This window comes from Paroedura picta, chromosome 3, assembly GCF_049243985.1.
Source record: "Paroedura picta isolate Pp20150507F chromosome 3, Ppicta_v3.0, whole genome shotgun sequence".
In the NCBI taxonomy this organism is placed as follows: Eukaryota; Metazoa; Chordata; class Lepidosauria; order Squamata; family Gekkonidae; genus Paroedura; species Paroedura picta.
Genome location: NC_135371.1, coordinates 125589987 through 125613756, shown reverse-complemented (window position 1 = coordinate 125613756; position 23770 = coordinate 125589987). Strand labels below are relative to the sequence as shown.

General features: G+C 41.4%; 1 protein-coding gene across 1 annotated transcript in view; it reads right to left on the bottom strand.

The window, feature by feature from the left end:
- The window catches only part of LOC143832751 (myosin-4-like), a 31369-nt gene extending 12755 nt beyond the window's left edge, over positions 1–18614 (bottom strand). The window contains exons 1-22 of the mRNA XM_077327604.1: positions 18518–18614; positions 18258–18305; positions 14500–14740; positions 14268–14411; positions 12049–12205; positions 9403–9430; positions 7876–7996; positions 7681–7773; positions 7508–7571; positions 7310–7408; positions 7114–7217; positions 6018–6156; positions 5154–5272; positions 4882–5031; positions 3702–3872; positions 2792–3098; positions 2486–2553; positions 1899–1986; positions 1691–1808; positions 1111–1234; positions 891–1027; positions 156–411 (exon numbers count right to left, since the gene is read on the bottom strand). Of these exons, the coding sequence (XP_077183719.1) occupies positions 156–411; positions 891–1027; positions 1111–1234; positions 1691–1808; positions 1899–1986; positions 2486–2553; positions 2792–3098; positions 3702–3872; positions 4882–5031; positions 5154–5272; positions 6018–6156; positions 7114–7217; positions 7310–7408; positions 7508–7571; positions 7681–7773; positions 7876–7996; positions 9403–9430; positions 12049–12205; positions 14268–14411; positions 14500–14703 (2691 nt within the window). The 5' untranslated portion in view covers positions 14704–14740; positions 18258–18305; positions 18518–18614. The remainder of the gene's footprint in view (positions 1–155; positions 412–890; positions 1028–1110; positions 1235–1690; positions 1809–1898; positions 1987–2485; positions 2554–2791; positions 3099–3701; positions 3873–4881; positions 5032–5153; positions 5273–6017; positions 6157–7113; positions 7218–7309; positions 7409–7507; positions 7572–7680; positions 7774–7875; positions 7997–9402; positions 9431–12048; positions 12206–14267; positions 14412–14499; positions 14741–18257; positions 18306–18517) is intronic.
- Between the last annotated feature and the right edge of the window lie 5156 nt (positions 18615–23770).

Sequence of the window (23770 nt, the reverse complement as noted above, 5' to 3'; positions counted from 1 at the left end):
TACTTTTACAGTAGGATCCTGAGCAGGTCTCTTCAGAATTCTACTTTCGTCTACTCAGTGATTATATCCCTGTGAAAGTATTCTCAGGATGGCATCATTAAGCATACAATCAATGAGAGAAAAATGCATATTTTAAAGTCACCAGTAATGCTTACAGCTTGGACTTGGAGCTGCAAGTCATTTTTCTCTTGCATCAGGGACACCATTTTTTCTTCCAGTTCCTTCCGTTTGGCCTCTGACTTTGCAAGGTCTTCTTTAGTTTTCTCAAATTCTTCCTTCATGTTGGCCATCTCCTTCTCTGACTCAGCACTCTTCAGCAGAGGCTTGATCTTAAAGTACAGCTTCATCCAAGGCCATGTCTTGACATTCATGAATGAACGGATATTGTACTGAATAGTAAAGATGGACTCCCTGTAAAGAAGGTGACATAACATCTTAAGAATGATTCCAGAAAAAAATTGGTGTGACTAAAATTTGTTTATTCTGGTCTACAGCTTATTCCACTCCTCATTCCAATCTATTTGGTAACATTCATACTATATTACTGAAACATGGTTTTAAAAAGGGCTACAGCAATTTGTACATATTTATGATGCTACTTCAAACTGAGCATTATTAAGGTTTGCTTCTAAAACTGATTACATATCTGTATGTAATAATGAAAATGTATATGTGCATAAAATGAAATATTTCTACTATAAAAAGACAGTTCTTTATGTCATAGGGCTGGGACTGGCCTTGTGTGTGCACCACATATACATACTGTGGCAAATGTACAAACCTGTTACCACATATTTTGTGTCCCTAATACCAGTTTATAGTACTGTTACATCCATGTTGTGACTAGGCTCCTTAGGTCATCAATCCTATAAAAGATGTCAAAATTCTACCTCCTTTCCATCATTTTCTTGAATTCCACCCTCATCACATAGCCCCGGCACACGGCTTGTGTCCGTGTAATCAGCTGGGCCAACTTGTCATCTCTCATCTCCTCTAGAGTACCCAGAAGTCCAGCTTTGAAGAACACCTGGAGAAGTGAAATAGTCATGGTCATGGTTCTAGCAAAGCCAGATTTTTTGGTCTTGTCCCTCAATCCCAGAATAATTTTACCTTAGTGTGGCCAAATTTATACTGAGTGTGATCAACATCAATGGATCCAAGAAGCTTTTCTGAAGCCTTCTTGCTGTCAATGAACTGTCCCTCTGGGATGGCACTTGCATTTAGAATCCTATATCTGTTTGGGGGAAAGTGTCATTTTAATGATGTAAAACTTGTTTTTTTTAATTTATAAGCATCAGTAAGAACAAATACTAATTTTGCTATGGAATGTAAGTCTGATAACTCTCCCATCATAGGCTTTACTTTACTAACAAATTAATGAGGAACTGTGTCACTATCTAGTCTATAAAGCTTCTCTTGAAGATCCATTATTGTGCTGTTAAAAGTCCATGAGGGGGAGGGGGGAAGCATCATTTCTGTTTAAATTATGAAACACCAAGTTTATGTTTTTGTCCCATTCTCACTTCCTTAACCTCATACATTATGAATATTATATACATGAATTAATTTCTAATCTAAATGAGATCAAGTCTAGCTTATGGTTATGGCAGGGACTCATGGTAATTGTGGTCCGTACATGTCGGGAGGGGGGAGTCACGGTTTGGAAATGCCTTATATAGGACATACTAACCTCTGTTTGAAGTCACCGTAAATGATCCTGCTGGGAAATCCCTTCCTGCAAATTCTGATGCCTTCTAGCACTCCGTTACACCTCAGCTGATGCAATACCAGTTCATGTTCCATGGCACCTTAGAACATTAGAATGTGGTTTAGTGCTACATGGTAGGACTTAGAAGAAACTGATGTGTCACACTTATCTTTTAATCTCAATATCTTACCAGGAGTTTTAGTTTCATTAGGAATGAGGCATCGCACAAAATGAGGGTGAGTGCTCCTCAGGTTGCTCATCAGCTTGTTTAAGTTCTCCTGTAGGACCAGAAGCTATTATTATAATCTATATGTTGATGAAACACGATTAGTTTGGCCTGCCACACAGGGAGGCCATTTTTGAAACTGTTCAGCAGACTACTACTTCGTCAAGAGGAGCTATTGCAAATAAAACAAATTCATATTTCTCCTCCAGATCTATATCTACTCTTTGGATGTGTCAAATAGCCCAAAGCTGTTTTTCTTTGTAGACAATGTACGCGCATGCACACACATACACACACACACACACACACACACACACACACACACACACACTGAATGCATTCCTCCATTTGACATAAAGAATTTTTCATTCAGTTTTCATTTTGAGTTTACAAGTTCTGAGACTTTTATGTTCAGTTTCACAAATAAAAATAAATTAAAAGTTCTTGTTTTATCCATAATTCTACCAACATAATTCATAATCCCTCCAACCTATGGTTGAAGGGACTGGAAATGGAATAAAGTTCTTAAAATATAAAAAAATTCACTGTACCCTGAAGAGAGCAGACACGGTCTGGAAAGAGGAACCCTTCTTTTTGCCAGCTTTCTTGCCACCGCCCTCTAATTAATTTAAAAAAATGTAATTAGTTTTAATATTGATTAATGTGTTCTAGTTTGTATTGCCTTGTTGTTTTTATGCTTTATACATTCACCTGGAGTCTCTGCAATAAAGGCACTAAGGCAGAGTACAAATAATTTAATAAAAATAATTTCATGAATTATTCCATGACTATATGTACAAAGCTGAGGAATAAAGAAACTGTGGAATCACTTAAGTTGCCAGCCATGCAGCAATTACCAGCATCAGCAGGGCGATCAGCAAACAGAAGAGCCAGGGTCTTCATGGAGGATTTCTGGTATAGCTGCAAAACAGTTTCATTCAGGGGGTCCTTGTTCTTGTCCAGCCAGCCAGTGATGTTGTAGTCTACTGTGCCAGCATAGTGCACCAGGGCAAAGTGGGCCTCAGCTTTCCCTTTGCCAGGCTTGGGCTTCTCAAAGTTCTTGCACTTGCCAAGATGCTGGTCATAGAGCTTATTCTTGAAAGAAGTGTCTGTTGCCTTGGGGAACATGCACTCCTCTTCTAGGATGGAGAAGATGCCCATTGGCTGTAGGGAAAATAGCAGATATACATAAAATGAGATGAATCAAATTATCATTTATTAAGTTTGAACTTTGCATAGTGAGCACTTGGTGAACGTAATTTAATTCAATTAACTATATTTGTTATTTGTTTGTTTGTTTCTTTGTTTATTCACTGTTGCTCTCAGACTAGCTGGCTCGCAGCAGTTTACAAATGCTAAAGCATAAAATCCAGTAAAATACAATTGAGTACAATACATAGAATATGAAGTCATACCCCTGCATTTTGCCCTTAGGCAAAAAGATACATATCTTCATGCAATTTTTAGCATATAGAATTAAACATGGACTCAAAGGTCTTCCAAATATTTGGATTTTGACCACTACATGCAGGTTAAGGGGTCCTCTTGATAGCAGGGTCACTCTATCATCATCTTTTTTGTTTTATCTGGCTCTCATTAACCTTCCTCCCGTTTATGTCTGTCTTTAGATTCTTTATTCATTTAAAATATTTTGTAGAGATTTACCTGTATTTCAAAGGCTATTTTAACATTTTGATTGTTCAGGATCTTATATTTGGTAGTATACAAATGTTTTATATAAATAAATCACAATATTTTTATTCAAACCTTCTCAATGAGCTCTATGCAGGCAGCCAAGTCCATTCCAAAGTCAATGAACTCCCAGTCAATTCCTTCTTTCTTGTATTCCTCTTGTTCCAGCACAAACATATGATGGTTGAAAAACTGTTGCAGTTTCTCATTGGTGAAGTTGATGCAGAGCTGCTCCAAGCTGTTGTACTAGACAATGAAAATTAAAAAAACAAAAAAAAACAAAAACAAATGAGACCAGAGTTTTTCTAATCAAGTTCCCAACAGTTATCCTTACAGGCCTTCCTTCTTAGTAGGGAGATATGTATATAAATTTAGCAGAAAGGTTTCTTTGTTTTTCATAATTAAGTTCAACCCCAGGGCATCTTTAAGGACAACAAAGTTTTATTTAGGGTATAAGCTTTCATGTGCACACTTCTCCACACAAAAACGTATATACCTTGAATAAAACTTTGCTCGTCTTAAAGGTGTCATTAGACCTGAACTTTTTTCTGCTGCTTCATACCAACAGGCCCACCTGAATCTATCTTTATTTTTCATAGTTATCATGTGTTATTAGGTTGAGTCTATAGTTTTATAATATTGTTGAGCCTGCAATTGCTCATCTCCTCAAAATTCACTGTTTGTTATACTTTCAAAGACATTGCTTACACTCCAACAATGCCTTGAATTGATGAGTCCAATCTTTATGCCAGATCAGCCTTTCTCATCTTTATCACTGAAAACCCCCTGAAACATTCTTCAGGCTTCGAGAAACCCCAGAAGGGGTGTGATGGTGCAGAATATGGTTGGGAAGCAGAGCTGTGTACACACCCACCTAAGGCCCCATCCCTTCCCATCCCCTCCAGGCCCATCATTGGCCATTGGGGGGGGGGTTGACATGACCGTATACGGCCATATCTCATATACACGTTTAACACATTTAAAAATGTATTATAATCGAATTACTTCCCACCTATTCAGGAAACCATTCTGGAGCCATCACGAAACCCTGGTTGAGAAAGCTTGTAGTAGATTACTTATCTGTGCCAGAGATTTCCCTCTCTAGTCAAGATCTCAACAAAAAAAATCACTACTTCAGTGCCTTTGCATTCAGAACATTATTGAAGTATATCCGTAACCATTTAAAAGATTTACTCTAGCCATTAGGATCCCTGTGGCTTTTACAGAACCAATCCATAAACTCTGTGTTCCTTACATCAAAGATCTCAAAGCCAGCAATGTCCAAGACTCCTATGAAGTGCTGCCTTGGCTGCTTGGTATCCAGCTGCTGGTTGATACGAATGACCATCCACAAGAACATCTTCTCAAAGACAGACTTAGCCAAAGCACCAACAGAATTGTACACCTAAAGTAGCAGAATGTGAACAGGAAACAGAAAGTTAGCATTTCAAGCAGATGGATAAATACCTTTGGCAAAAACAGTTTGTGGCAACTTCAAATTGGAAATTTTATTTCATAAGCCATCACCTGCTGGACAGTTTGGCCTTTGGTGACATATTCATTGCCGACTTTGACTCGAGGATAGCACAGAGCTTTAAGCAGATCTGCTGAGTTGAGGTTCATGAGGTAGGCAGCCTTGTCAGCAACTTAACACAAAGATGACAGAAACAGATTATCAAGACAATCAAAAAAGACATATCTAGACTATTGCATTTATCCCATTCCATGTAGATGTTAATGTAGATGCTATCTAGCCCTAAACCAATCAATAATCTAGTTTTCTCCATTTCTTTCATTTGGGTGTATTTTAACTGAAGCACTATTTATGCATAGATTTGTGCAAAAAGGTACATGTGGAGAAACTATTGGTGCAATACCCACTAATCCCACCATTCCCATGCATTTAAGGGTCCTACGTACGGAAAGCATATGATTATAGCCCTCAACATTTATAATCTTCTGTATACACAATACATACCAGAGATAAGGGTATGGATTAGCCTTGGGTATATGGGAGTAACATGCAGGAAGAACGTTGATCTCCCACCCACACATTCATTTTTAAATATGAACAAGATTTAATACTTCTCATTCAGTAATTTGTTCCTTAAACCTGTATCTCCTAGCATTCCTCCTCCATTTCTGTCCACATTAATTCTTACAACTGAACTTCTAGTTAATGTTGCACAGTTAAATGAAAGGGAACAAGTGAAGTGTCGTGAATCTATGCAGAACAAAGTTATAAGTTACATTACTGCACGGAGCTATATAAAGTGCTGTGACATCTGAACATATATCGTAATATATCTTGAATATTATATTAGGTATCTCAGCATGATGGATGCCATGCTATAATATAACTGGGAAATGTGAAGTGGATCTAACTAGTACCTTCGGTGCCATCTGGCTCAGCCTGCTCCTCACGCTGCTTTTGCTTGAATCTCATGTTCCCATAGTGCATTACAGCTCCAGTAAGCTTGTAAATGGCTGTCTTTTCCTCAGCCGTGAAACCCAGGATGTCAATGGCACTCTGTCAATTGAATGAGCAAGCTCTGTAAGACCTCTTACACACCCAGAGGTTATGCTGCACTGCCCCCTGATTGTTTGCCTCGGGCTGGCTCTCCTGATCTTGTACAATGACTGCACGGGGAGCCCTTGCCCTGCTCTCCCCCCTGGTTTCCCCCAGGATTTGTCAACACAAGGAATAGCCAAGGAACAGGAAGTCAAAACTTTTCCACCGTTTGTTTTACTCGTCAATCATTGTCTTGTGGCGAACATTCCTCAAGTCCCTTCAAGTCCAAAATAACATTTAAAAAATTACCACAGTTGCATTGTAATATTACATTACAACACAAACAGGAGGATAAATAAGTGGGCTGTTTTATCATGCCATTCCCCCCATATACACACGTACAGTCTGTCCCTGATCTCACTAAAACCAAGAAAGAAGAGAAAGAAGGAAAGGGCCTGACCAAGTATGGTGTCTGGTGAGTTTTTTTAATTGATATTTCATTACTTTGGAATCGCATTTCAATGGGATCAGACATGTTTATTTTATTTTCAAAGTTGCAAGGGTAGATGATGGAAGTGACACTTGGAGTGGGGAGCAATGTCCAACTGGGGACAGACTGAGATTTCCCCCTTATGCACGGCCCAGCCCTGACATGCACACCACTGGAACCTGCTGTGGGGCAACTGAGGGCCTGGGACCACCCTGGTTCAGGCCCAATTCTGTGCAAAATGGACTTTTAATGTTGTAAGATGTTGTAACCTGCCACAAGCCACAAGGGAGTGGCGGGGAATGAATCAAATAATAATAATAATAATAATAATAATAATAATAATAATAATAATAATAATAATAATAATAATAATAATAATAATCGGAATTTAGATCTGTGCACAAAGAAGCAGTGATCACAGCCTAATCGGACACGTGGAAGACTTCAGGGAGAGAATCCAAAATTCCATTCTGTACGTCACTTACATCTGTGGCCATCAGCTCTTCTTGATCATCTATGCTGGCGACTGTGATTTCTCCTTGACTTATATACGAAAAGTCATAAGGGTTGGTGGTAATCAGAAGCATCTCTGAATGAATAAAAGAACAGGTTCCATCAATATTGCTTCATTTAAACACCCCGTTGCTGTTGTTAGTGGAAAATGGCAAATATGATTTTTACCAATGAGTTCTGGCTTCTTGTTGGACATGATCTGATAAAAGATGTGGTAGCTTCTTTCAGCTTTCAGCTGGAAAGTAACTCTGGACTTTTCTAGAAGGTCTGAAAAGAAAGGACAAACAGAAGCATCCAAATAAGAAGCCAGTGGGACAGAAATTGAATAATTTCCTATTTACCAAAAAAGGAAGAAGAAGCCCTTACATGTTTCAATGTCAGCAGAAGACAGTTTGCCTGTGGCACCAAAATGAATTCTGATGAATTTACCCTATAGACAGAAAAGGCACGTCATTAATATGCTCCGCCAAAGATGTCCCTTATGAGCCCTCTAGACTTTCCAAAATGCAGGCCAATGTTCGATGATGCAAAAGACTTACAAAACGTGAGGAGTTGTCATTCCTCACAGTCTTGGCGTTTCCAAAAGCCTCCAGCAAGGGATTGGCACTGATGATTTGATCTTCAAGGGTCCCCTGTAAGGTCAATATTATTGTCAATTTATCTATCTTTGGTAGTAGACCCAGCTGGGCAAACTCATATGTCATCAGTTACTGGTAAAAAACAACAACACATGCCTGCATTTTGCCAGGTTGGGGTGCTGCCTCTTCTTTTTTCTTATCACCTGTGGTTGCAATTGTTGCAAAGTACTGGATGACACGTTTCGTGTTCACAGTCTTTCCAGCTCCAGATTCTCCCCTATAGATCAAAGTCAAGTGTGTGTTATGTCCGTGACAAAACAAAAGTCAGATGATAGCTTAAAGAGTAGCACTTATGCCAGCATGAGCTTTTGTGAGTCAGATGCAAACTGTCTCTCTAGTCTTCCTTGACATAGTGATGTTTGGACATTGTGCAGTCCAAGAAATAGTGCTTGTACTCTCTTTGATCCCCAAATTGTTCTCTGTGAGAAAACCACACCACGTATGTTTGGGGCCCAATCCTCCTCCGGTAACCTATAACATCTACAGGTCGTCTCCCCCCCCCCCCCCAGACTGAGGGATCGAACCTCAAAGTTATTGTTGAAATACTGTTATAATTGTTCTAGTTGGTATGTTATTGTTATATTGTTATATTGATTTTGAGAGTGTTTTATGTAAATGTTCCAAAATGTTTTATGTAAACCGCCCAGAGCCGTAGGGAAGGGTGGTATAATTATCTAAATAAATAAAATAATTGCTACTACCAGGAAATACAGTCATTCCTCTCCCCTGGCCTTACTTGTCTCCCAGAGAAATTAGAATGTGTATCTGTGTGCATGTGTGTGAAAGAGATGTAGGCACACAAATTCTCTTCTGGCTTACGTATTCCCACAGTTGCGTAGAAGAAGAAGAAAAGTTGGTTCTTATATGCCGTTTTTCTCTACCAGAAGGAGTCTCAAGGCGGTGTCCAATCGCCTTCCCTCTCCTCTCCCCTCTACAGAAACTCTGTGAGGGAGGTGAGGCTGAGGGAGCCCTGATATTATTGCTCGGTCAGAACAGCTTTATCAGTGCTGTGGCGAGCCCAAGGACGCCCAGCTGGCTGCATATGGGGGAGTGGGGAATCAAACCCAGCTCACCAGATTAGAAGCCTGTGTGCCTAACCACTACACTAAGCTGGTCAGCACCCAATCTAGATCTTACTCATGAAAGGTGATGCTGGAATAACTGTCTTTAAATTTCCACTGGACTTCTGTTTTAGTTTGTTCCTATTGGCTAACAATGCAATCTTATTCAGATTTACACATGTATAAGCTAACTGGTTTCAATGAGCTTTGATTGGAGTATCTCTGCATAAGATTAAATTGCAACCTAGCTACATGTGTCATGTCCAGTTTTCACTGAAATAAGAATGGTTAGTAGCTACTTTTTGTTCAAAACCAACTAGGTTGGATGAATGCTCTTTCCTATAGAGAAATAATACCCACAGATTTTCCATTCCTCTTTTCTTAAAAGTAGAAATGCCAAGATCATTGAGAGTTTATGTTATTTAATTATTTAGGATCCTGAATGCAATAGCATGATGCTGCTTCTCTCCCAGGTATAGAAAGGAAAGAAAGTGTTGAAAAAATCCTTTATTCTTTGGTACTCCAAAGCCAACATAAACCCAAATAAGGAAATAAAACTTACGTGATCAGAACTGACTGATTCTCACGATCTGGAAAGACACAGAACCAACATTATTAGATTAATAAGACTGTGATTCTATTTACAGTTCCTTGAGAGTGAATCCCATTGAAATCACTGGGGTTTTCTTTTGGAATTCTGAGGGCCTTAGTGCACATAATTATTAAAAAGAAGCTTGCACAGGAAAGAGCAGAAATATAGATAAATAGTAGATAAATATGTAGCGTCAGATAAATATGTAGATTAATAAGATAAATATGTAGAGTAGCTGTACAGTTTCTGCAGTTTTGTGGGAGTGCCGAAAAGGCCTCCCCAGGCCTTAGGGCTACAATAATATGCTTAGGAAGGTTGTTTGGGTACTATGTGTGAATTAGAGAGAGGTTGGCTGAAATATAGGAGCCTGAGTTAGGTTTTCCAATAACAGAGCGGGGCTTTGTTTTACTGCATAGTCTTCTGCTTCTTTCCTTAATTAGCAAAGCCAGCATTTGTTATGTACATGTTACTCAAATTGTATCCTTGATGCAGATTTTACATTGTCTGCAGCCAGAATTTAGTTTTACAGTCGCAGAAAGCCTTAGCTAAAATATTCTTTATATATGTTATCATTAAAACTCTTCTCACATTTCTCTTTGGTAATAGTAGAAGTAAACAACTGGAATTGGGATATGATTAAACAGAGTGACAATTTAATGAAGTAAACATTATGCTAACGCATTTAAAATTAATCGCATTTTTTCTCCTGCTCCAACAGCAAACTCATTTTATCAACTTAAAAGAAAATTATCTGATAAAATCTAATCTTCATTTGCTAAATAGTGTATGTGAAATTATTATAGTGACAGAAAAAGCATCAGATATTTGAGTGTGAGTGTAGCATACAATTCAAGAATATGTAAGAAAACTAACTGCACAGATGAACAAATGTCCAAATTAAAGAACACAGGTAAATTCTTCACATAATTCCAACATTTCCTGGGTAAATAATTGCAGCAAGAAATGAAACTGCTGAAATTATAGTTCACACATATGTTCATTTCACTATGTGTCAAGGAAATGCTATTACTGCTTATGTGAACAAAAAAGTCATATGTCATGTGAAATAACTCCTAGAATTAAAAATAATCATCATGTTTTAAATAATCAAGTAACCCACCCACCCCAGTCTAAGGTAGATGTTAGTATAAACCCAGGTGCTGCACAAAAAAAATGGACGATTCCAAAATAGTAACGAAGGAGAGACAGAATCTATCCAGTGGCTTAATTAAGCATAAGAAGGTAAAAAGTCTCTTATGTTATTTATTTAGGCTTTGACTCTGCCAAAACGGTCTCTAGATTCATTTGTTTTCCATTTTCAGTCTGGCTTTCGTCAGTGGCAATGAGTCCGTCCTTGTTAATATCTGTACACCGCCCGTGGCGCCGCGGGCGCCACGGACTAAATAAAATAGTAAGGGGTTCTGGGGCGGGATGTGTCCGGGATGAGGAAGGGTCCGGATTGGACCCTTCCTCATGACAGACAATCAGAGGGACCAATCGGCAGGCGCGAAGCGCCTGCCGATTGGTCCCTCTGATTCCCAGCCTCAGTAACTGCGAGCCGCGCGCAGCGCGGCTCGCAGTTGCTCCCGGCCTGACGAGTCAGGCCGGCCCCTGAGGGAGCCCCCGGCAAGACTCCAGCCGCCGAGACTCCAGCCGCCGAGAGGGAACCACGGCCGGGCCGCGCCCACGCGGCCCGATCCGCGGGCGCGGCTCGCGGGTGCGGCCCGATCCGCGGGCGCGGCCGGGCGCGGCCCCGCGCGGCCCCGTGGGCGCGGCCGGGCGCGGCCCCGCGGGCGCGGCCGGGCGCGGCCCCGCGGGCGCGGCCGGGCGCGGCCTGATCCGCGGCCGTGGCCTCCTGGAAGCAGCGGAAAGAACCAACCCCCCCCCCCAGCCGCAGAAGATCAAATAAACGCACAGGACCCGCCGCAGCCCAGCACACCACGCCTGGGACTCCCCACCAAAAACCAGGAGACGCCGAGGAGCCGCCACCCGCCTCCTCTTTCAGGTACCCTGTCCCTTGCTCTGTCCCTCGCCTGCCCCTCCCTCTGGTCCCTGCCTGCTAGCGCCCATTGTCTTCTGGATACAATGGGCTTTTTTACTAGTTTGAATATAATGAGGCAAATGCTCCTGTATCATGGAGAGTCAAGGCTGTGAGCTCTTGATCTCTGATTTTATTGTGCTACTTCAGAACAACATGGCTACTCATTTGAATCTAAGTTTTTTCCAGTTATGCATAACTTCCTAAGTATATCCTGACAAGCAGGAAGGACTTGTGAGAGACATCTCACTTCCCCATTCCCCACTATTCTTCTTTTCCTTAAAAGCTCCCATACCTTCTCCCCTTTGCCTGCTTCCTTTTTTCCTTCCTACTCAACAGCTGGCCTACAGTTATCTGCCTCTCAGTCGTCAGCTCTCTCCCCTCCCGCCGCAGACTTTTTCATTGGGTCTTTTGGGTTATTTCTTTTGTCATTAATTTTTGGTGGAAATTCATGAGCTTTAATTCATGAGCAGGGATTAGGACAAACTGAATTTGTATGACAAATTTCTGTGCTATACAGACTGGGCTTCTCATTTCCCAAGAAGGATCTTAAGTTAAAAAGATATCTGTCTACTCACCAGTTAACATGAACTGATAGGCATTATCAGAGATGGAGAAGATGTGAGGAGGAGCCTCTTGACGCTTTTTGCCCCTGTAGGCGTTTACCACCTCTGGGTTGTACACTGGCAGCCACTTGTAGGGATTGACAGTGACACAGAAGAGACCTGAATATGTCTGTAAGAAATAGGAAACATGATTTACAAGCAGGTTCTCACAAAGATTTGTAAGAGGAATCTCATTTCCCTCTCTCCCACTATTTCTTCTTTCCCTTTTCTGAAAGTCCCCTGAGCCTCTCTCTTTTTCCTTCCTTCCTTCCTTCCTTCCTTCCTTCCTTCCTTCCTTCCTTCCTTCCTTCCTTCCTTCCTTCCTTCCTTCCTTCCTTCCTTCCTTCCTTCCTTCTCACAATACAGCCAACCTATCTTTGTCTGCCCGTTTGTCTTCAGCTTGCCTCTCCCTAGAATCCTTTACCTAGGAATATGATGACTGGGCCAGGCCCACTTGTAAGGTAGGGAGCCCTCAAGGAATTTTAGGAGGAATACATCACTTTCCCTTGTATCACCCTTGCCACCATATTTTCCCTTTCCCTCTTTCTGGCAACTCCCAAATCCTCTCCCCTTCCTCTGCCTCATTCTCCCCTTCTTAGCCATTCATTTGCCTATGTTTTTATCTGCCTCCCATCTTCAGCTGTATTTTTTATTTATGTCATTTATACTTTGCCCTTCTCCACAGTTGAGACCAAAGCAACTTACATAATTCTCCTCCCCACTATTTTATCTCCACAACAACCCTGCAGAGTAGGTTTGGCTGAAAGTATATTATTGGCAAAACATCACCTAGGCTGATTCCACACTGGTGACACTGCTCCGGGCTGCTGCTGGTGCACTGTCCCCACGGGAGACACATTTCAGTGGCGGACTACTCCACTGCTTCTGTGTCCTCCGTGGGGACATGTTTCGTTGGTGGAGCAGGTTCACAGCTGAAATGTGTCCCCAAAGGGGGCACAGCCATGGTGGAAAGGTTCTGCTGGGAGGGGGACGACAGTGGAGGGTTGTTTTATAGGAAGGTGGGATTGCACCAGAATGCAATCCTGCTTTCCTGAAAAACAAAAACAAATGGCCCCTTTGACCCCCTGGCACAGCAAAGTGCCATGAAGCCAAGTGGGACATTTTTGGCCCGTTCAGGGCCTGGAAGGCCTGGATCCTGCATTGAGCAGGGGGTTGGACTAGATGGCCTGTATGGCCCCTTCCAACTCTATGATTCTATGATTCTATAATCTTCTCTGTCCATATGGTCCTGCTGCTGGACTGGCCCTGCTTCCATATAAGAGCCCTCCTGGCCTTTTCTGCCTGTGCGGAATTGGCTCTAGTAAGCTTCCATGGAAGACTGGTGATTTGAACCTTGGTCTTCCATACTTTACTCTTGTGATGTAACTGCTGCACCACACTGGCTTTTATAGGGTAGCTGCAATAGGCTAGCAAGCAATCAGTCCTAGTTGAGTTTTGTAAAATGGGTGGTATCAAGTCATCCAGAGGCTCCTATTAGGTTTACTTTTGCCAATATCTATGTGGGACCTGGTGATCTCCCAGAATTACAACTGTACTCCAAATGACAAAGATCTGCCATCCTGCAGAAAATGATTGCTCTGGAGGGTGTACTTGATGGCATTATATCCAGCTGAGTCTCTTTCCCTCTCCAAACTCTGCCAAACTCAGACTCCACCACAAAATCCAGGGATTTCCCAAACTGGAGCTGGCAAATTTAGTCAGGCCTGGTCCCAAGGTTCCCTCCCTCAAAGGCCAAATTAGGCCTAGGAAGGGCTCTGTCCCCCTCCCTGATTTTACTGAGGTTGCCTAGTAACAGGAACTGAAATAATACATTGCTTAAAGCTACAGGTACTTCTTTTCTCATTTTTGTTTTTTTAAAAAACCCAAATTTCTTTAGATTGCACATTTCCTGAAAACTTGGGACATTTCAGGTTTATAAAAAGATCTTTCTTGCCTATTCACAGCTCCAGTCATTGGATTTAAATATGCTTGCTATGCTTCTGTCCTTGATAAGTCCAAGATGTTAAATAGATGGGGAAGATTAAATATGGTACTAGTTATTCCCTCACCCTCCCAAAGTGCCAAAAAAAAGCACTGGATAATGGAAATACACTATTTTGGGGGGGGGAATGGTTGTTGAACCCAGTTTCACCACAAAGGGGCAGCGAAATGCTACTGTAAAGCATACTCACATAGATCATCCAGGCTGCATAACGCTCTTTGAGGTTATACAAGACAGCAGGTTCATGGAGATGGGTCATCATGGCCATATCCTCAATCTTGTCATATTTGGGAGGATTCATGGAGAAGACTTGATCTTCCTTCACAGTCACAGACTGACAAGGAATCAAAATGTTAGTTACCATCATCTTAGAAAGCAGAGAGGAGATAATTATAATATTTCATTTATTGCATTTTACTCACTTCCCCCTTTTCAGTCTTGGCTGTGACTTTTCCACCTTCCCTGCCTGTGACAGTGGCCTTCACATAGGAGATCTTAGGGTCCACCACAAAAACAGCGTTCTTGGCATCAAAGGGCTTGTTCTGTGCCTCAATTCTCTCCTTTTCTGGTTTGCGGAGAAAAGGGGCAGCTGGCCCAAAGATGGACATCTCAGCATCGGATGACATGGCTGAGATTTATGGGGCACAGCTCACCAAGAAAACACTGAACAAAAGAAAAATATACATTATGTCATAAAACAGTAGAAATGTTTTTCTTCTTACAATTATTACTTGTGTCATTCCCAATCAAGGCAGATTACACTTGGGAGGGGGAAACAAGGACTTGTGGGAGCATCTCATTTACCCCTCTCCCCCTATTTTCTCTTCCATGAAAGCTTCTATATCTTCTTTCTTTTTCTTGCTTCCTTCTCTCCTTCCCAACTACCACACTTTTATCTGTCTTTATCTGCCTTCCTGGCTTAAGATTTCTCTCCTTCTCTACCAGGAGAAATGATGACTCAGTTGCACAGGACCAACCACAGCGGACCCACAAAGGAAACTTCATTTCCCCTTACCTTTCCCCTTATCTCTCCTGACAACTCCCATAACCTTTCCCTATTTCCTTCTCTCCTTCCTCCCAAACCTACATTTTATCAGGCCCCAATTTTCGACTATATTTATAGGTGGTTTATTAAGTTAAAAATATCAAAATAATTTAATTAATATTTAATTTGAAAAGGTTTCTTGTTATCAATGTAACTTTATTACATGAACATGCCTGTTGCTACCTGCCCTGAGCCAACCAGGAAGGGCAGGCTATACAAATAAATTTATTATTATTCATAATTTTTATGTCATTTATTTTTGCATTTATATGCCACCATGCCCTTGAAGACTCAGGGCAGTTTACACAGTTAAAACAATACATGTAATACAAAGAAAGCCAAAACAGCCCTGGAAAGGACCCTGCTCCTCTCCTTGCCTTTAACGGACAGGACTGAAGACTTCAGGGCCTGGCAACAGCCACTGTTGACATCGTTTATTTTTTATGTTTCAGATTTGAAAACTTTTTCAGGTTTGTAAAAAGATCTGACTATCTGTTCATGGCTCCATTCCCCAGATTTAAGGGTCTACATATTTAACCACATTAAGAATTAAATCTATTGATGAATATGACTATGGTGTTTATTTAGTCAGGTTGTCTATCTCTCAGAGAATCACATTTAACCATACGGTAAGACATCTTCACAACATCCCTGAGAAAGCATGACAGGCCCAGTAGGATGAGAAATCTAGGGAAATACATATTTTTAATGTTCTGTAAATAAATGGGGATCAAAACGAGTGCAGCAAAGCTATTTTATGATAAAAATTAAAATAATATTAATTTTGTTAAAATGTAAGATCGAATGTTCCCATTGTCACATATTTTATTGGGATATCAGTATCTATTCTATTTAGAACCAGCCAGGTGTTATTTGAGTTTCAAAAAATAGGGCTGTGCAATTTCTTCAGTTTTCATAGAATCATAGAATCATAGAGTTGGAAGGGGCCATACAGGCCATCTAGTCCAACCCCCTGCTCAACGCAGGATCAGCCCAAAGCATCCTAAAGCATCCAAGAAAAGTGTGTATCCAACCTTTGCTTGAAGACTGCCAGTGAGGGGGAGCTCACCACCTCCTTAGGCAGCCTATTCCACTGCTGAACTACTCTGACTGTGAAAATTTTTTTCCTGATATCTAGCCTATATCGTTGTACTTGAAGTTTAAACCCATTACTGCGTGTCCTCTCCTCTGCAGCCAACGGAAACAGCATCCTGCCCTCCTCCAAGTGACAACCTTTCAAATACTTAAAGAGGGCTATCATGTCCCCTCTCAACCTCCTTTTCCCCAGGCTGAACATTCCCAAGTCCCTCAACCTATCTTCATAGGGCTTGGTCCCTTGGCCCCAGATCATCTTCGTCGCTCTCCTCTGTACCCTTTCAATTTTATCTACGTCCTTCTTGAAGTGAGGCCTCCAGAACTGCACACAGTACTCCAGGTGTGGTCTGACCAGTGCCGTATACAATGGGACTATGACATCTTGTGATTTTGATGTGATGCCCCTGTTGATACAGCCCAAAATGGCATTCGCCTTTTTTACTGCTGCATCACACTGTCTGTTCATGTTTAGTTTACAATCCACAAGTACCCCAAGGTCTCGTTCACACACAGTGTTACCTAGAAGCGTATCCCCCATCCAGTAGGCATGCTTTGCATTTTTCTGACCCAGATGCAGAACTTTACACTTATCTTTATTAAATTGCATCTTGTTCTAATTTGCCCATTTTCCCATTGTGTTCAGATCTCGTTGAACTCTGTCTCTATCTTCTGGAGTATTTGCCAGTCCTCCCAATTTGGTGTCACCTGCAAACTTGATGAGTCCCTCCACCCCCTCATCTAGATCATTAATAAATATGTTAAAAAGTACCGGGCCGAGCACCGAGCCCTGAGGTACTCTGCTACTCATCTCTCTCCAGTCTGATGAAACACCATATAATTTTATGCATATAATTTATGGACTGAACTGACAGTAGACCCAGAAACTATATGTCTACTGATCATAACCCATTTCCTGCAGGCTTGTGCAAACTGAGCTGTTCAGCCTGATTTGCTGTAATTGGAATATTGGAGTTAAAGGAGTTTGCTTACTTCTTTCTTTCTTTTCAGAATTCTTGTGTGCCTTAAAGACTAGCAGCTTAATTGGGGGATAAATATTTATAATTTAGAATCTATTTTATCAGATAGATTACATTTCTTAGCAGGTAGGTAAGTAGCTAGGTGGAGAGACACACACAAGATAAAGAATGAAATGTAAACAAGGGTGTCAAAAGTCAATGAAATGCAAGAGGCAATCTGTGTGATTTCTGTACAGACCTCAGTTGCATGCAAATAAAAAGCAAGAGCTCGATTCAAGCCCAGCACCTTGCAGAGCAACAAGATTTTTGGTCTCTAATGTGCTACTGGATCCAGATCTAGCTTTTCTGATGTTGATTGGCTACCCCCTTGAAGATAAATCAAAAACATGCGATCGTTGTCAACAGCAGTAAGAGGTGATAAATCTGGCTAGACAGGCTAATCTAATGAAACTTCTGTGATGAGACTCTTCTGCGTTTATTGAGACCTAATCAGATAGTACTGAACTCCTCGATGAATTCTAATTCAGCAGTACTAACCTGGGGCCTCACTTTCTGTGCCCAACTGAGACTCTTTGTTTTATTACTCTGGTACTTTCTTATGCTCCCACTTGAAATAAAAATAATGTGCTTTCAAACAAAATTGTTCCCAGCACTCTAAACCATGGCATCATTATAGCTATTTGTAAGTATGTGGTATGATGTCTATGGAGCTCCAGCATTCTTTTTTGGATTGTATCAGTGTAAATATTTAATTAGAAGGGCTAATAAGGGTTTCAGTGATTTTAGGATAGAACCTTAGCATACTTCCTCCTTTCCTGATAATGTATGATTGTTTTTGAGCAATTTATGTTAAAATTGTGTTGTTGATGTAGCAAACTTCTGTTTGATTGGTTTTTCAAAGAAAAAATCATGAACTTATAAGTGTTGGCTTACGGACAATTAAACCTCAATAAAACTGATATCACTGCACACACTCCATAAACACTGTCCACACAGCAACATTCAAATCCCTTACTATAGGGTATCTAGCTGCCCCCAGAGGTTTAGCAAATCAGGGTCTTACCTTTTTTGGTACAAGGCAGGTAGCAATGCAGGGTCCAGCTGGCCAATACTGCAAAATAAAAGTGACAAATCCTTTCTTTACTGCTTTACCGAAGCTCCAGTAAATATTACAGAGCAAAATGAATGGAGGCCAAGTGTAAATCCCTTAATGACACAGGCAGTCGGTGTACAGATGTGTCAAAAATAGCAGCAATGTACTCAGATATGAGGAATTCTGTGTGTGATCCCACTTCTTTAAACCCAATCTCCTCATACTCTTACCTTCAAGCTGTCAGAGCTACAACATGAGAGACTCGTCCCAGGGCTACTTATATAGAGAGTAATTTGCATACACAGCAGCCTCTCCTTCTGACTTAGGTCAAAACCTTTTTGGCAGTCCATCTTCCAGCAGGATTCCCATTCATATTTGACCTGAATAGATATAATTAGATGTATTGGCTCCATGAATTGATCTATAAATAATTTGGCGAGGGGGCAGGGCGAGAAAGAGTGGCTGCATATATACTGTGCTCCAGCCATCAAGAAATCAAGTTGAAGAAGTGTAATTAGGAAGAATCCTACTTTGCGTAAGTCTAAGGGAACAATCCTAAACCGGTCTACTAAGAAGTGCTGTTTTATCAGTGGGGCTTACTTCCAGAAATGGGCTTTTAGGATTGCATCCAAAAGCTGGAGCAGCAAGAGACTGGATAAAAAGAAAACTCCAAAACAGGATTAAAATTGCATATCCCAGTAAGAGGGTCAGAACACTTGCAGAAGAGAACTTCCTGGAACGGAGGGGACTGTGGTCAGTGCAACAAAAGGGAATGTGACAGGGGGAAAACAAACGGTCTTGTAAAATGTCGATAGGGAACATAGAGGATAAACAAAGTACCGACCAGAGTCATAAGTGACAATTTGGAGTGCTGACAGTTTATAGTTAAGATCAAGGCTGCAAAAATCACATTGTATCATGTGTAGGAAAAGGAGAATTTCTCTCCACAGTGTCAGCAGTATCAATTAAAGATTGATAATATCAGTCTTGCATTTCAACAATCACATGCATTCAGGCATTAAATATTTTGCTTGTCATTTGTCAAATGCTACCAGATGTCAAATAACCTTACATGTCATTGGATCAATGGTTTCCGGAGAACAGTAAATGTCCAGAGAATATTAAATATATCAGGAAAATTATTTTCACAGTCAGAGTAGCTTAGCAGTAGAATAGGCTGCTTTAGGAGATGGTGAGCTCCCCCTCACTGGCAGTCTTGCAACAGCAGCTGGACAGAGACTTTTCATGGATGTTTGAGGCTGATCAGGGTTACAGACTAGATGGCCTGAATGGCCCTTTCCAACTCCATTATGATTCTATGAAACATCAAAATTCAGAAAGGAGAAATATGAGAAGGATTTTTTGCAAACAAATTTGTATTTATCTCTAGGGAAGCCAGTCCCCAGTTGGAACCTGGGGATCCACTGAAATTATAATTCATCTTGAGACTACAGATATCAGCTACCCTGGAAAAAATGGATGCCTTGGAGATTGGACTCCATAGCATTATTTTTCACTGAAGTCCCTCCCCACCCCAAATCTCAGATTTACCCCCAAAGACTCCAGGACCAATTCTGCATGAGGAATGTTCTCCTGGACAGCCTCCCATTGCCTACGGGTTTTAGTGCTGCTTCCACATGACGTCAGCAGCAACCTGGAGCTCTCAAGTGGCTGGCGCAGGTTTTCATCAGATTTGCTTCGTGATGAGGGAAGTCGCAAAATCACAATTTGCCACTTCTTGTTTTGCTTCCAATCAGGGCGCAAACAGGGGCAAGCCTGTCTGGAGGGAGAAATGTGCAACAGCATTGGTAGTATTTTGCCCGCCCTTGCACCTCCCCTTCCCTTTTTTTTTACAAAATGTTGTGAGCTGTGTAGCTATGGGACCGCAAAGCAATGTGTCTCACTTCAAATAAAATCATTTCTTCAGTGTGTATGGTATCGGGCAGCTAAAACACATTTCTGTTTGTGTTTTATGGCAGTGGGGTATGAATGGGGAAAGAGGGGGGATGCATCTTCCCTCTCCCTATTAGCTTGGCGTCTGTTTTCTTTGTTTTAAATCTTTAAATTTTATCATGAGCACACAATCATCAGGGACCAGTTACCATGGCCAGCCTATCACAAATCTACCCAAAGTGAGACCATTATTACAAAGAATCCAGAAAAGAGATGTAAGGAAATGTTTTATTGTTGTGGTGTGATCCTAAAGCAATGTGGAAGTGCAAGTTTTTTAAAAATAAACATTTTATTGTTGTGGCATTTCCCCATAGCAACATGGAAGTGTATTTTTTTAATAAAAAGATTAATTTCAGGACTTGGGGCGGGGGGAGTTTGAGTCCCCAAAACAACTGCTGTGAAGGGATTTGGAGCTTGCATTGATTGACAACCCGAGGAGCGGGGGGAGAAGTTCGGGTTCAGGAGGCGAAAAGCTGCAACAAGGCACCAGGATAATGTGGGAGGGGTCTCCCATCAGGAAGCATGCAAATGCGCGGTTTCCTGTTGCGTGTTTGCAAGCAGGAGGCAGCACGCATTTTACGCCTCTGTGTGGAATCAGTCCAGGTATTCCCAACCCAGAGCTGGTGACCCTATACATCTCTGATGCAAAGTCATTATTATGGGAAGCTATATGTGTGACTACTATCGTCTTACTTAGAATCTTTAACCTTATTCCAATGTAAGGCTGTTGTATGCTTGCTATTTCCAAGGTTGCCATGCTACATCCTTATTATATTCCAACTAGTGATGTGTGGAACACATATGAGACACAGTTTCTGCACCAGCACTACCTATCCTAAATTAGTGTAACAATGACAAATGGTGTCACACAATTGGCGCATTCCACATGCATTCTCTTTGGAGATACTATCATTGGCATATGGTGACCAAGTAGTAGTAGTAGCTGGGCTGGTTTATCCATGTAGCACATGCTACAGGCCCCGTGTTTCCAGGAGCTCAGCATGAATCAGGGCTGTAGCCCCTCTCTTCTCCCCTTTTCCCTCTCAAAGGACACTTGGAGTGACACCCCTTTCCACTGTGAGGGGCCACTCCACCCACAGTCTGGCTGCTCCTGTCTCCATTGCACTCTGCTGGGCCTCAGAAATCCTTAAACTGGCTCTAGTGCAATGGGCCCTGCAAATCCTTAAACCAGTCCTGAGTAGTAGCACCTTTTAATCTAATCCTCTGCTCTGGTTCGGCCTCACTTGGAGTACTGTGTTCAGTTTTGGGCACCCCAGTTGAAGAGGGATGTTGACAAACTGGAACGTGTCCAGAGGAGGGCAACAAAGATGGTGAGGGGTTTGGAGACCAAGAAATATGAAGAAAGGTTGGGGGAGCTTGGTCTGTTTAGCCTAGAGAGGAGACAATTCAGAGGGCATCTGATAACCATCTTCAAGTATTTAAAGGGTGCCATATGGAGAATGGAGCAGAATTGTTCTCTCTTTACTCAAAGGGACAGACCAGAACAAATGGGATGAAATTAATTCAAAAGAAATTCCATCTAAACATCCGGAAGAAGTTCCTGACAGAGCGGTTTCTCAGTGGAACAGGCTTCCTCGGGAGGTGGTGGGTTCTCCATATTTGGAAATTTTTTTAACAGAAGCTAGATAGCCATCTGACGGAGAGGCTGATTCTGTGAAGGCAAAGGGGTGGCAGGTTACAGTAGATGAGCGATTGGGATGTAAGTGTTCTGCATAGTGCAGGGGGTTGGACTAGATGACCCATGAGGTCCCTTCCAACTCTATTATTCTATGATTCTATGATTCTAAGGGAATTTCATTATGATTCAAGTACAGGAGGACTGACATGATTTGTTGGATGACACTTCTCTTCTTGAAAACAGCTAAAAAGATGGAACACCTCAGTTAAAAGCCTGGGTCAAAAGAAATGTTTTGGCCAGATACCTAAATGACAGTAAGGTAGGCACCAGGTGGTCCTCAAGGGAGAGGATATTCCAAAGGTGTCTCTTGCCCCTTCTAGGCATCAATTTCTGCAGTATACAGAGCTAAATATGAAATAACACAGGAGGGGGAATCCAATGCCATGATTCATTCCTTCTTCATGAGTCTCACTTGCAGAGACAGTGCCATACCAGTGTTTCCTTCACAGAGGCAGGCCTCAGACTTCTCCTTTTCCTGTTTTATCAGATTGTTGCCTGTTTAGTAGATCTGAATGTGAAGGCTTCAGTGAGATTGGGAAGACTGAATTTCATGCTGGGCACAAAGCTATTCTTCAGGAGCGCTTGGCATTCTAAGAACCCAAAAGCTAAGAACCAGACATTCAGCTGGTGTAAGTCAGCATTACTCTAGTGATCTTTTCAAGGCTGATGCTCATGGGGCAGGCTCAATAACACAGTGATTTCAGGCCATTTGGTAGCATGGCCAGTGATGCTAAGTGATACTATAATATTTACTCCTAGTTTTCACAAGGAAAAATAACCCTTGTTTCACAAGGAAAAATAACCCATACACATTAACTCATTTAAATAGAAAATTATTTCTTAACATTGGGGCTGTGTGGAAGCAGTAGCCAAATTGCAGAAAATCTATTCTAGATGGCAATCCATAGCTTTTAAGCTTCAGCTGCAAAAAAAAAAAAAATGAAGTGTGCATGTGTCCTGAAGTATTCAAAGTACTTCACATATATTATCTCACAGAACTTCTTTGTTTTGTGCCATTATGGTTTACAGTTGGAGGTGGGGTGGAAACAAGCTGAACCTGAGAGCAAACCACATTACTTCTTTCATGAGTTTGCCTTGAGGACTTGCGGCAGTACAACTGCAAGTCCCTCGGGCAATTTGTGTGTAAAAGGCACTGACAGCACACATTTCTCTATGACTGCTGGTAGGTACCAGTGCTCTGGGCATATAGCTAACTGCCTCCCTTCTAAATCCATGTAGCACTTTTGAAACTATTTGGAAAGAAAACTATGCTTCCCGGCATATATGCTCATCCTTCATGTTTGTTTAGTTATCAAGCTTTTGCTTCCAGGTTCCGGCATGTACAAAACAGACAGTAAAGAGATGGTTTTATACTGCCACAGAGGTCTGGAAATGGATGGCACAAAAGTCTGAGTAAGGCTGGTGTAAAACTATCTCAGGCCTGCATTTCTGAGCCATTTCACTACAATTGCCAGTCATTTTACCAGAGAGCTCTTTATGGAAGAGGTATGTGAAGAAATAGTTTTTCCTACTGGCAAATTAAAAAAAACCCCACAGTGAATGTGATTGTTTTCTTGTTGACTTTAATGCATTTTGAATGCCAAAGTTGTAAACAGGTACTGCACCTGTTTAAAGGTATAGTTGGAGGGCTCATGGTTCAGTAACTTGGTTGAAGTTAAAATGATCTAAGTCTGCTCAGTGGTGACATAGAAGACCTCCTGGGAATCTTTCTTGACATTCTTGATTATCATAAAGTGTACTATGAAAGTAGTTAATAAAGAAAATAATAGAATCATTGAGTTGGAAGAGACCAGAGTAGCCATCCAGTCCA